Genomic DNA, 13,381 nt, shown 5'->3' with positions numbered 1-13,381 from the left:
AAATCAAATTTTCTCTCTAACATTTTAAGTTGAGTTGAGGAGATTTCTAACGGCGACAGTAGATTATAATATTCTGCTAATACAAGTTTCATGGACACCAATGTCTTCGTTATTATCTTTACAATTTCTTCCTTTGCAATGATGCTCAGTTTCTGAAGTAATGACTCTGATTACGGCACGGTGGCGCAGCGGTAGAGTTGCTGCCTTACGGCACCAGAGACCTCGGTTCGATCCTGACTACGGGTGCTGTCTGTAGGGAGTTTTGTACCTTCTCCCTGTGACTGTGTGGGTTTTCTCCGGGTGCTCCGGTTTCCTCCCACACTCCAAAGACGTACCGGTTTTAGGTTAATTGGCTTCGGTATAAATTGTAAATTGTCCCTTGTGTGTGTGTGTGTGTGTGTGTAGGATAGTGTACGGGGTGATCGCTGGTGCGCACGGATCCAGTGGGCCAAAGGGCCTGTCTCCGCGCTGTATCTCTAAAGAATAAAGATTCATTAAAATGAGGGTTTCTCTCTAGAGAACGGCACAAATTCTCTCTTAGATGGATTGTTAAATTTGGAGATGCATTGTCCCTCATTATGCGGCAGTAGCATTTGAAGAAAGAGTTTCACAAGCATGAGTTTAGCAATTAAAATTAATTTGTATTTATCGTAGAACAAGACAAGTGCAGCAAAGAACGAGCCCTTCGGCCCACAAACTTTATCTAAACTGACCTCTTTTGCCTGCACATGATCCATATCTCTCTATTCCCTGAACTTCCACATGCCTGTCTAAAAGCCTCTTAAACGACACCATCATATCTGCCTCCACCTGGCAGTGCAGTGCGTTCCAGGCCCAACTTTCTCACTCCCAAATAAGGGACAAAAGGTCAAAATACGGGACAAATTCCCGATGGCAATTCGTTGACCGACTCGGCCATGGCTGGGTGAATGATGAGTTGGCCCGGGTGCTGGACCGCACACAAAGCCCAGCCGGCGGGCCAGCTGAGGAGTTTTGGCCCGGGCCGCGCGACGTCACATGCAAGTCCGTCACCCCATCCAACTCATGAACCGATGATCGACTATGAGAAGGAGGGGTGGTGGTGTCGGCGGTAAGCGAAGATCCGATGGTCGGACAGCTGGCCGGGCTGCCGACCGACGGGGCCACGGGCGTAGGCGCTGCTGCTGCTGCTGCACTCCATGGGCTGCACTACGTTGCGACGGGTGAGGCAAGGCCGGACGCGGTGCTCCGACCCGACAGTCCCCCCGACCCGAATAGTTGCAGTCAAATACAGGACAAGGGCGGTCCCGTACGGGACAAAACAATATACGGGATGTACTGGGTAATATGGGACAGTTGGCAATCCTAGTTCCCGGCCCCCACCATTATCTGTGGGTAAAACAAAATTTAAACATTTGCCCCGCACATCTCCATTAAACTTTCCCCCTCTCACCTTATAGTTATGCCCTCTAGTGTTAGACATTTCCACCCCGGGTAAGGAAGTTCTGACTGTCTACCCTATCTATGTCTCTCGTAATTTGATATACTTCTATCAAGTCTCCCCTCAACATGATAACCAGGACGCTTACAACATGCGTCCCCCTCTCTCCGCCCTACCCCCACCCTAGTCGTTTCACTACTGTCGTGTGGAGTTCTATCTAACTCGTTATTACCGACCACACAGCCAACAATGGACCATTGTGGGCTCCGCATTTCCTTGATCATCATTGCTTTTTGCGATTCATTCATTCATTCGTCCTAAGCGCCTTATAAATCTCTCGGTTCCCATTCCCCTGACTCTCTGACTGAAGAAGGGGAGAAGGCATGAGAATGGGGTTAGGAGGGAGAGATTGATCAGCCATGATCGAATGGCCGGTGTAGACTTGACGGGCCAAATGGCCTAATTCTGCTCCTATCACTTACGACCTGATGAAGGGTCTCGACCCGAAACGTCGCCTATTCCTTCTCTCCAGAGATGCTGCCTGACCCGCTGACTTTCTCCAGCACTCTGTGAAACGTCGCCTATTCCTTCTCTCCAGAGATGCTGCCTGACCCGCTGACTTTCTCCGGCTTTTTTGGGTTCAACTCAGCCCACCAAATAAAAAGTGTGTTTTCGCAAGAGACCATTTTGTATTCACTCACTGTGGGTATTTTCCACCCTGTCTCCTAGGCCTGTCGCCATCAACATACGCTGCCTATCCAACGCAGGCCGCTGTTATCGCAGCTGAGGCCGCAACGCTGTATCAACAGCCGGTGTTCATCAGTCCGCGACCTCTCCAGCCCTCCACTGCCTTCTACCCAGCCGCTGCCCAGTTCTACATGAACTATTCGGCCTACTATCCAAGGTAAGAATCGGCATCAGAAAGCCTCTGCTGACAAGTGGCATGGCTGAAAGTTACAGTTCATTGTCACGTGTACCGAGGTACAGTGAAAAGCTTTTGTTGCCTGCTAACCATTCAATATTCAATGTATTATGCAGCAGTAGTATTTCAAGTTCAAGTTCAAGTGAGTTTATTGTCATGTGTCCCTGTATAGGACAATTAAATTCTTGCTTTGCTTCAGCACACAGAACATAGTAGGCATTTACTACAAAACAGATAAGTGTGTCCATATACCATAATATAAATATACACACACATGAATAAATAAACTGATAAAGTGCAAATAACAGAAAATGGGTAATTACTAGAGTTTTGTCCGAGCTAGGTTTAATAGCCTGATGGCTGTGGGGAAGTAGCTATTCCTGAACCTGGTTGTTGCAGTCTTCAGGCTCCTGTACCTTCTACCTGAAGGTAGCAGGGAGATGAGTGTGTGACCAGGATGGTGTGGGTCCTTGATGATACTGCCAGCCTTTTTGAGGCAGCAACTGCGATAATTTGAAGAAAGGGTCTCACAAGCGTGAGTTTAGCAACAAAGGCGGGAAGAAAGTAATCCTCGGTCTATCCTTGATCGGACTTTGCTGGCTTTACCTTGCACTAAACGTTATTCCCTTATCATGGGTCTGTATACTCTGGATGACTCGATTGTAATCATGTATTGTCTTTCCCGCTGACTGGTTAGAAACATAGAAACTAGGTGCAGGGGTAGGCCATTCGCCTTCCATCGCAGTGTGGAGGAGTCTCTGTGGTGGATGTTTATGTTAAAATGTATTTTGTGTGTTCTGTTGCTTTTTCCTTGTACGACTGACTTGGTAAATGAAATTCCCTGTATGTTGCAAAACATACTTGGCTAATAAAGTATTATTGTGATTGGGATAACAGGTGGAAACTGTGGGATCTGCTGGGAAGATAGTGTGAGCTATAGGGAGAGGTTCTTTTAGTTACATTGTGGTAATGAGGGTCTGAGCTGTAGGGAGAGGTTCTTTTAGTTACATTGTGGTAATGAGGGTCTGAGCTGTAGGGAGAGGTTCTTTTAGTTACATTGTGGTAATGAGGGTGTGAGCTATAGGGAGAGGTTCTTTTAGTTACATTGTGGTAATGAAGGCCTGAGCTGTAGGGAGAGGTTCTTTTAGTTGCATTGTGGTAATGAGGGTCTGAGCTGTAGGGAGAGGTTATTTTAGTTGCATTGTGGTAATGAGGGTCTGAGCTGTAGGGATAGGTTCTTTTAGTTACATTGTGGTAATGAAGGCCTGAGCTGTTGGGAGAGGTTCTTTTAGTTACATTGTGGTAATGAGGGTCTGAGCTGTAGGGAGAGGTTGAGCAGGCTTGGACTCTATTCCTTGGAGCACAGGAGGATGAGGGGTGATCTTGTAGAGGTGTGTAAAATCATGAGAGGAATAGATCGGGTAGACACACAGAGACCCTCGTCCAGAGTAGGAGAATCGAGGACCCGAGGGCATACATTTAAAGTGAAGGGGAAAAGATTTAATAGGAACCTGAGAGGTAACTTTTTCACACAAAGGGTAGTGGGTGTATGAAACGAGCTGCCAGAGGAGGTTGTTGAGGCTGGGTCTATTGCAATGTTTAAGAAACAATGAGACAGGTACATGGATAGGACAGTTTTGGAGGGAGGCGGGCAGGTGGGACTTGTATAGATGGGGCATGTTGGTCAACAAGGACAAGTTGGGCCAAAGGACCTGTTTCCACTCTCTGACTTCATGATATCAGTATAATACTCCATTGTAAAATTGTGAGTTATTGAATGCCTTATGACTGTCTATGAAGTAGTTTAGTTTCATTTATTATTGTCACGTGTACAGAGTTACAGTGAAAATATTTGTTTGCGTGTTATCCTGTCAGCAAAAAGACTACACCATTACAATCAAGCCGTCCAGAATGTACAGATACATGATAAAGGGAATAACGTGAATAGCATAAAGTTCAGTAAAGTCCAATCAAAGACAGTCCGAGGGTCTCCAACGAGGTCGATGGCAAAGATCCTATAGCGAGCAAGATAGATCACTTGACGAAAAAGGCGTAGTACGGTCATGGGCAGATTCATGGGTAATTTTCGGCCCCATTTCCGTAACCGGCTTCCGTCTCCGCACCGAAGATCCCATAGCGGAGCAAAGATAACTAGTGCGGAGACGGAAGCTGGTTACGGAAACATCCTCGTAAAAATAAAAGTTCTTTGGTAAAAATCTTCTCTTCTTTTTCAAAATTATAATTTATTAACACAAACTATTCCCCCGCAACGTTGATTACACTGCGAGTCGGGTCGGGTCGGGTCGCTGAAATGGATGAAAAAAGGCCCACGTTCCGCTCCTTTGCGTACTACACGTCAGCCCATTGCATTTAGAAGGAGTGGTCTATCTTGCTCCGCTATAGGATCTTTGGTGGATGGTAGGTCAGGACTGCTCTCTAGTTGAAGATAGGAAGGTCCAGTTGCCTGATAACATCCGGGAAGAAGTGGTTCTTGAATATGGAGGTGGACGTTTTTACACTTCTTTTGAGTTGAGTTTAGTTTATTGTCATGTTTACTAAGGTACAGTGAAAAGCTTTTGTCGTGTGTTAACCAGTCAATGGAAAGACAGTACATGATTACAATCGAGACATCCACAGCGCAAAGATACATGCTAAAGGGAATAACGTGAATAACATTTAATGCAAGATAAAGCCAGTAGATTAAGTTCCGATCAAAGATAGTCCGAGGGTCTCCAATGAGGTAGATAGTAGTTCAGCACTGCTCTCTGGTTGTGGTAGGATGGTTCAGTTGCCTGATAACAGCTGAGAAGAAACTGCCCCTGAATCTGGAGGTGTGCGTTTTCACACTTCTGAACCTCTTGCCTGATGGGAGAGGGGAGAAGAGGGAGTGGCTGGGGTGCGACTGGTCCTTGATTATGCTGCTGGCCTTGCCAAAGCAGTGTGAGGTGTAGATGGAGTCAATGGAAGGGAGGTTAGTGTGCATGATGGTCTGACTGCTTCTACAACTCTCACTGTAATCAAATGTGACTACACTAGGGGCAATTTACACTTATACCAAGCCAATTTGCCTATATACCTGCACGTCTTTGGGGTGTGGGAGGAAACTGAAGATCTCAGAGAAAACCCACGGGGTCACAGGGAGAACGTACAAAGTCCGTACAGACAGCACCCGTAGTCTGGATTGAATGCGGGTCTCTGGTTGTAGAGTAACTGACACATATTCAAAGTAAAGATCCAACATGTTTATTGGCATATAGTAAAGGGCCTTTCCCACCAGCAGGCGATTGCATGCGTCTAGCGCGACCAAACGTGGTGGCTTGAGGCGTCCGGCCTCGCGGGGCCGGTCCCAATTCCAAGCGCAGAGGCGTATGGACTTGTACGGGGCTGGTCCCGACATCATACTCACCAATCAGCTGGGCAGAAGGCGGGCCGACTGAATTTGGACGTCGCACGGCGTCGGGCGGTGACGTCATCACGCAACGCCATGCGCTAGGCGTACGGCGTCGAGGCTCTGCGTACGGCCTCAATGCGGCTGCGGGCCGACAGGCCGTTGTCGCGCGGGATTTTCGGACAGTGCAAGATTTTTGGAGCCCCACGCCTTGTCGAGACCAGCCCCGCACAACTCCATACGCTTCCGCCGACCGAAGTGGGACCAGCCCCGCAAGGCCGTACGCCTCAAGCAACCACGTTTGGTCGCGCTAGACGCGTGCTATCGCATGCTGGTGGGACAGGCCCTTAAGTTACACAATAGTGGTGTGTAGCATTTGTGTGTTAGTATTGGTTAACATATAAGCATAAATATAACTACACCGGAGCTGTAAGGCAGAAACTCTACCGCTGTGCCACCGTGCCAATGGAATTAATGCAAATTCTTCCGATCATAGCTTTTGATAAAAATACATCTATTGATGCTCCTGAACACATCATCAATGATGTAACCTGGGGTCATTGGGTGTTTCGGGTCTTTCAACATCAGACACCCACACCCAGGCGACCCAGCCGTGGTTGATCAGACCACGACTTGTGTTCAGGTGGCATTCGCTCCTCCCCATGGACCTCCTCTCCTGATCCAGAGCCATCTGGAGGCCTTCTCCACTGCCTCTGTGGTGTTCTTGATGGCTCTTCTCCTCGCCACTCCGTTGATGCACAGTGCGCTCAAGGCTTTGTGGAGCGATTGTTTTGCAAAACCTCTGCAGCCAACCTCGATGGCAATTTACAGAATGAGCACTTGCCAAAAGACTTGTTTGAAAATATGTCTATTCAAGGCTGCGTTTACACGAGTAAAACTAAGAGACACCTTTTTATAATATACTTTGCAAATCTGATCGGTTCTCTGAAATACTTGTGAAATTAGTGGGGAAAACAGTGAAGAGTGATAAATTAGGCCACTTGGGGGGGGGGAAGTGGCGGGATTCACGGTATGTTGCCAACATCCAGTGTGAGGACCCTCTTCTGTATCGGCAGTTACCCTGTCTTCCCAGCTGAGGAAATGATTCAGCAAAGAAAGGTCACAAGGGCCATTCGGCCCCTCAAGTCTACTGCCATTCTATCATGGCTAATCTATCTCTCCCTCCTAACCCCATTCTCCTGCCTTCTCCCCATAACCTCTGACACCCGTACGGATGAAGAAAGGTGAAGAGTTGAGGAATGAGGAAAAGCTTTTTCACCCAGAGGGTTGTGAATCTGTGGAATTCCCTGCCACAGAAGGCGGTGGAGGCCAATGCACCGGATGTTTTCAAGAGAGAGTTAGATATAGCTCTGAGAGCCAACAAAATAGTAAGATTAAACGAGAACTTACCAGTTTGAAGTTTGATCTGTATTTTATGAGGAGTTATGATGAGGGATTACGTGAAGAACCCGCTCAGCACGCATGCGCGGCATACTTCAAAGCAGCGGTGTGGAATCACAGATAGACACAGTTATTGAAGTAAACATAGTAAAGAAAAGGAGACATCAGTTTATCAGTTTGACCCATATTATTGAGGGTGGGAGCGGAGGGCACATAATCCCTCATCGTAACTCCTCATAAAATACAGATCAAACTTCAAACTGGTAAGTTCTCGTTTAATCTTACTATTTTACTTCGGAGTCACGTGAGTGACTACGTGAAGACTTCAAAACTGTGATTTCAAACCGTGTAACAGTTATTACTTCATCACTGCCGAAGTCTTTGAGGGAGGAAGTGTGTTATCGTAATCAACCAATGAATCTGTTTGTAGAAAAACACAATGGTATTTTTTAACAATAACAACAAAGACATTAAATTGCTCCCCTGGGCTTAAATTAAATATTTGCAGTCTGTAAAAAAAATTTCTGCAAATAAAGCAGGTTTTGCCAACGGCTTATTATAAAATTTCTGAACGGTCTTTCCCCCGACCATCCTGCTGTAGCCAGGATGTGGTCTATAGGCACGTCCATTCTTTTAGCTGTCGACGTGGATGCTGCCCTGGTGGAGTGAGATTTGTACATGTTAGTGTTTATCCCAGCAGCTTTTAGCATCTGCTTGAGCCATCTCGAAATGGTTTGGCTCGTCACCCAACCATAAGGTTTTTTATGACTGACCCACAAGGCTTTTCATCTCCCTCGAATATTTTTGGTTGTGTCTATGTAGGATAGTAGGTGGGTCATGGCACATAACCGTGGTTCTGGCGGGTAAGCCCGGAATTCCACGACTGGATTAGGTGTTCCTGGTCTGCTTTGTTTGATCAGTCCCTGGATAACGACAGAGATCTGGTCTGGAGCTGTGAGCATGCTGTCCAGTCGCAATAGGTGTAGTGACTGGACCCTCTGTGCAGATACAAGTACCATCAAAATGAGTGTTTTGAGCATAGATTGTTCCAGGTTGAGGGATCTGGCTGGTGGCCATCCCCTGAGGTATGTCAGGACCACACTGACATCCCATATATGGGTGTACCTTGGTCTAGGGGGTTAGAGTTGTAAATACCCTTAATTAGTTTGACCACCAGCGGGTGGGACCCCATGGCCTGTTGTCCTGGAGCTGGTTTTAAATAGACAGACAGGGCACTTCTAGCTGTGTTGATGGCTCTGTAGCTGAGTCCTTGAATTCCAGTACGTTGGTAACTGTAGCGGTTGAGTAGGTGGTCCCTGTATCCAAGCAGTACTTCTCCCATTTTTTGATGCTGGACAAGTGCTGTTTTTTAGTGGATGTTCGAAGGGATGCTGACATGGTGTCGACGGTTTGTTCTGATAATCCCAGTCCCAGAAGTGGTTTGTGCAGAATCTGCAACCCAGGAGTTTGATTTTTTTTTTTTTCATGGAACGGGTGGCTTGTGCCCGACACTGGGTGTTAATAACTCTGGGTCACTGGGGAATACCATCGGAGTTTCAACAACCATGTCATGGAGTATTGGGAACCATGGCTGTGTAGGCCAGTCGGGTACTATCAAAATACCTGAAGCAGAGTCCATTTGTACTGTGCGTAGTCCCCCGACTGATGAGGCAGAAGGGAGGAAAGGCATAGAAGAAGAATTTCCCCAATCCAGCGCGAACGCATCTACCGCTGCTGCCTCAGGGTCTGGTTCCCAAGCGACATACATAGGTACCTGGTGATTTAGCCTTGATGCAAATAAATCGATATCTGGCGTGCCATATTGCTTGATAACTTTTGCAAATTTTTGGGGGTTTAACATCCATTCGATGTTGTCATTAAATTTACGTGACCTGGTGTCTGCCACTGTATTTAGCTTACCTGGCAGGTATGTTGCTGATAGCCAAATATGTCTTTCGACACACCATTGCCAAATTGTGTTGACCAACTTGTCGCATGATACCGATTTTATGCCGCCCATATGGTTAATGATTAATAGTATTATCTATTTGTAACCGTACATGCAAGTGATGCATATTTGATGCATATGCTTTTAAACCATAAAAGTCACCCAACATCTCTAGATAATTAATGCCCAGTGTAAGTGATAATGATGACTCTGGGTTAGTCCATCTTCCACCTGTGCTGGATATGGAGTTAGTTGCTCCCCAGCCTTGAGCACTGGCATCTGTTTGGATAACTAACATAGGGTTAGTGATGATAATAGGGCTGAAAACTATGCCAAACGTTTTTTGCCCACCACTGTAGTTCTGATATGCTTCAGTGGGTAACTCCATGACACGATCATAATGACCTGTATGTCGTTTTGGTACCTGTACCTTTGCTCTTTGTTAAGTCAATGATGATGCGACATCCACCATCTTTTTTGGGTTTAGTGAATATATTTGATACGAATTCCAAGGTTTCATGTTTTCCCATGATACCCTTTGTAATTAGTCTCACCAGTTCAGCTTGTCCCTCTCGTTTCTTTAACAGAGAGGGAAAATACCCTCTGGGATGAATGTTGAACTGGTGGCAATTTTTCTAGTATGAATTGTATTTTGTATCCACTAATGCCATTGAGTATATACTGATCACTCGTGATAGACTCCCGTGCTTCTTTAAACAGGTGTAATCTCCCCCCTGTTAGTATTAAGCCCCTAATTTCTATACGCTGGTAGGAACCAGACCCACCTACCTCCATGGTTATGGTATTCTTCTGTTTCCTGCCGGTCCAACGAGTGTTGCACGTCGTCTGACGTGGCGGTGACATTGGGGGGTGGCGCATTTTCCATGGGGTCCGCTCTGGGCCCTGGTCTAAAGAAGACTTCCGGGGATAGAATGCGGACACCGAGCTTTCATCAGTCCCATATGGTAGACGTCGACTGATGGACGCGATGGGGTGCTGCTGCTTAGGAATTATCGTTTTTGGTTTGCTCGTCCCGGGGCCTGCCCTCATGAGACCGAAAGTTTTTTAAGGCCTCTTCCATATCCTTCATATGCTTTGTGAGGTTTTTGCCAAAGAGCAATGGGTCTGGCTCAGTGGCTGGGGTTTGCACAACACCGCAAATTCAGGATTTTATGGCAGGTCTTATGATTTGTTTACGAAGGTTGTGGTCATCTCCATATTTGTCCACGGAATGAGCAAACGATGTGATGGCTGATGTCAGGAGCCGGAGGATCCGCTGCAGTTTTAGCTCCTGGTTCCGAATATTTGCCCCAACGTGCCCCCACTTTTGGCTGTTTACAGCCGGCACTTTAAGGGACTCACAGTTCTCTGGAGCTGTATACGTTTCTAAGGCCTCATTGACCACCTGCTCCTGTAGGGGCCTGTTGGAGAGGTGGTTAATGCTGGCCGCTGGTTTGGCCTTTAACGGCCTCCTACACGTGGGGCTGCCACGTAGCGGTCCACCACACCCAGCAGCTCTTCCTGTTCCTGCATCCCTTGCATACTCCCGACATCTTCAGCCAGCCCAGTCCTGGTCACCAAAGCTACCCTCGGGTAAGGAGGAAGCAATGGACAGTGCACAAGACACTGTGGAGGGAGTGCCTGAACTCCCCCTGCGAGAGCGCCCCTCACGAAGCGCATCTCGCTGGAGCTCCTGCTCCAGGAGCAGCTCCATGCGGTTCAGGTGGCTGTCTCCCCTCCCCGTGCGGGTGGAGAGACGTCCCCGTCCGACAAGTCGGAAGCCACCGGCCGGACGCTTCTTCGGTAGCTTTACTTCCAGCCCGCTGCTCAGGCGCTAGCGGGACTGGGCTCGGCACGGCGTCGGGGAATAGCGGAGCGCCGGGTAAGCGGTCCTACCGCCTTGTTGCTGCCCCCCCCCCCAGATGGAACGCTCCTCCGTGGAGTCGAGCGGGGGACAGGTTTGTCCAAGAGCCTTTCTTCTCTGCCTGAAAAGCAGAAGGCTCCCTGTGAAAAAAAACCCGACCTCAGAGCTTACCTGATGGTCCGTTCTTTCACCCTGTAGCGGGAGCGCCTGACTCACGATGCGGCCGCTGTTGCACTGCTGAACGCAATGTCGCACATGCGTGCTGAGTGGGCTCTTCACGTAGTCACTCACGTGACTCCGAAGTAAAATCAAGGGATATAAGGAGAAAGCAGGAACGGGGTACTGATTTTGGATGAACAACCAAGATCATATTGAATGGCGGTGTTGGCTCGAAGGGCTGAATGGCCTACTCCTGCACCTATTTTCTGTGTTTCTATGTGTATGGATTTCTGAAATGCCGCGTTACCTGGATTAAAGTATTGCTATTATACCGACCCACATTTGGGGTCTCAGTGGCGCAGAAGTAGAGTTGCTGCCTTTCAACGCCAGAGACCCGGGTGCGATTCTGACTACGGGTGCTGTCTGTACGGGGTTTGTAAGTTCTCCCCGTGACCTGCGTGGGTTTCTCCGGGTGCTCCGGTTTCCTCCTCACACTTCCAAGACGTACAGGTTTGTACGTTAATTGGCTTCAGTTAAAAACTGTAAATTGTCCCTAGTGTGCGTAGGGTAGCGCTGGCCTACGGGGATCGCTGGTCGACGCGGACACTGTGGGCCGTAAGTGCCTGTTTCTGCACTGCATCTCTAAAAGAGAAGGAACTAAAAGCCCTGTCCCACTGTACGAGTTCATTCAATAGTTCTCCCGGGTTTGCCCTGATTCGAACTCGGAGATTTACGGCAATGGCCGCTCGTAAGTACTCAGGGCTCTCGTGGACATTTTTCAACGTGTTGAAAATTCTTCACGAGTCTTCCCGAGCTTACCGCGTTTCCCGAGTACCTGCCGTTAGCATTACGAGCCGCTAAGAGACGTCCTCGAGCTCCGACGTACCCGCTGCGTTCATTCTACGTGCTTACCACGAGTTTGATTTTTTTTTTTAACTCGGGAGAGCACTTGAATGAACTCGTACAATGGGACAGGGCTTTAAAGTTCAGCGCTAATGCACCAACATGTCGTGGCTTACAATAACGTGATTCAAACCTAGCCAAAGACTTGTATCTTATAAAAATAATTTATAGTGGCCAACATTAATTAGCACCACACACTATGCAGTCCTAGGAAGAAAGCAACCTGTTAATTATTTAAGGCTGATTTAAATTTGCCTCCAGCCAAAATGCTAATGGCCACCATTATCTCAAGTCACATCTTAAAATGCATGAGAAAGTAATAAAAATAAAAATATTTTTTTTCAAAAAAGGACAAGTTAATGACTAAACTGCAAACAGTAAACCAGCCATGTTAAACTTTATTGAAACCCCAAGCATTCTGACCTGTTAAGCAATAGTGCTGTTTTTTATCGACTGACAAGGTCAGATAGAAACATAGACAATAGGTGCAGGAGTAGGCCATTCGGCCCTTCGAGCCAGCACTGCCATTCAATATGATCATGGCTGATCATCCCCAATCAGTAACCCGTTCCTGCTTCCCCCCCCCCCCCCCATATCCCTTGATTCCGTTAGCCGTAAGAGCTAAATCTAACTCTCTCTTGAAAACGTTTCAGATGTTTCTGAGAAGTACCCGCTACTCTTTTGCCCATCGCGAGAATTTAGTGATTGATAGATTCCTGCAGAAAAATTCATGCAGATCATAAGTGATTGGGGTAGAAATCGGCCATTCGGCCCAACATGTCTACTCCGCCATTCAATCATGGCTGATCTATCTCTCCCTCCTAACCCTATTCTCCTGCCTTCTCCCACATCCGCTCCTGTTTATAAGTTGTGGGAGCAGAATTATGCCATTCGGCCCATCATGTGTCAAACTTTCCTTCCCAACCCCATTCTCCTAGTGTTGCACAAAGCCGTGATAATATGTTAATATTTTTATTTGATAATTTGATAATTTTGTTTAAGTGTTTTTTAAATTGTTTGAGCTTTCTGCCATCCCTTGTAAATTGTACATTTGTTTAAAAATCTAATAAAAAAACATTTACGGAAAAAAAAAACCCCCCATTCTCCTGCCTTCCTCCCATAACCCCTGATGCCCGTACTAATTACGATTCTATCCACCTCCACCGTCAAAATGGCCTCCACAGCCCTCTGTGGCAATGAATTCCACAGGTTCACTAGCCTCTGACAAGAAATTCCTCCTCATCTCCTTTCTAAAGGAACGTCCTTTTATCACGAGGCTACAGTCTCTAGTCCTAGACAGTTCAGTTTAGTTCAGTTCAGGACCCTTCTTGCTTATACCCAGATGCTTATTGGCTCTTTTTAAATAGGGATGGCTT

At 47.2% G+C, this 13,381-nt stretch overlaps 1 protein-coding gene across 6 annotated transcripts in view; it reads left to right on the top strand.

Moving 5' to 3' along the window:
* esrp1 (epithelial splicing regulatory protein 1) overlaps positions 1–13,381 on the top strand; it is a 105,148-nt gene that overhangs the window by 63,954 nt on the left and 27,813 nt on the right. For all 6 annotated transcript variants that reach the window (XM_033020087.1, XM_033020086.1, XM_033020089.1 and 3 more), the window contains one exon: positions 2,150–2,324. In XM_033020087.1, coding sequence (XP_032875978.1) covers positions 2,150–2,324 — 175 coding nt within the window. The remainder of the gene's footprint in view (positions 1–2,149; positions 2,325–13,381) is intronic.

The sequence above is a fragment of the Amblyraja radiata genome, chromosome 4 (assembly GCF_010909765.2).
Source record: "Amblyraja radiata isolate CabotCenter1 chromosome 4, sAmbRad1.1.pri, whole genome shotgun sequence".
NCBI classification, from domain to species: domain Eukaryota; kingdom Metazoa; phylum Chordata; class Chondrichthyes; order Rajiformes; family Rajidae; genus Amblyraja; species Amblyraja radiata.
The sequence above is the reverse complement of the archived record's forward strand: the minus strand, read 5'-3'. Positions and strand labels throughout refer to the sequence as shown.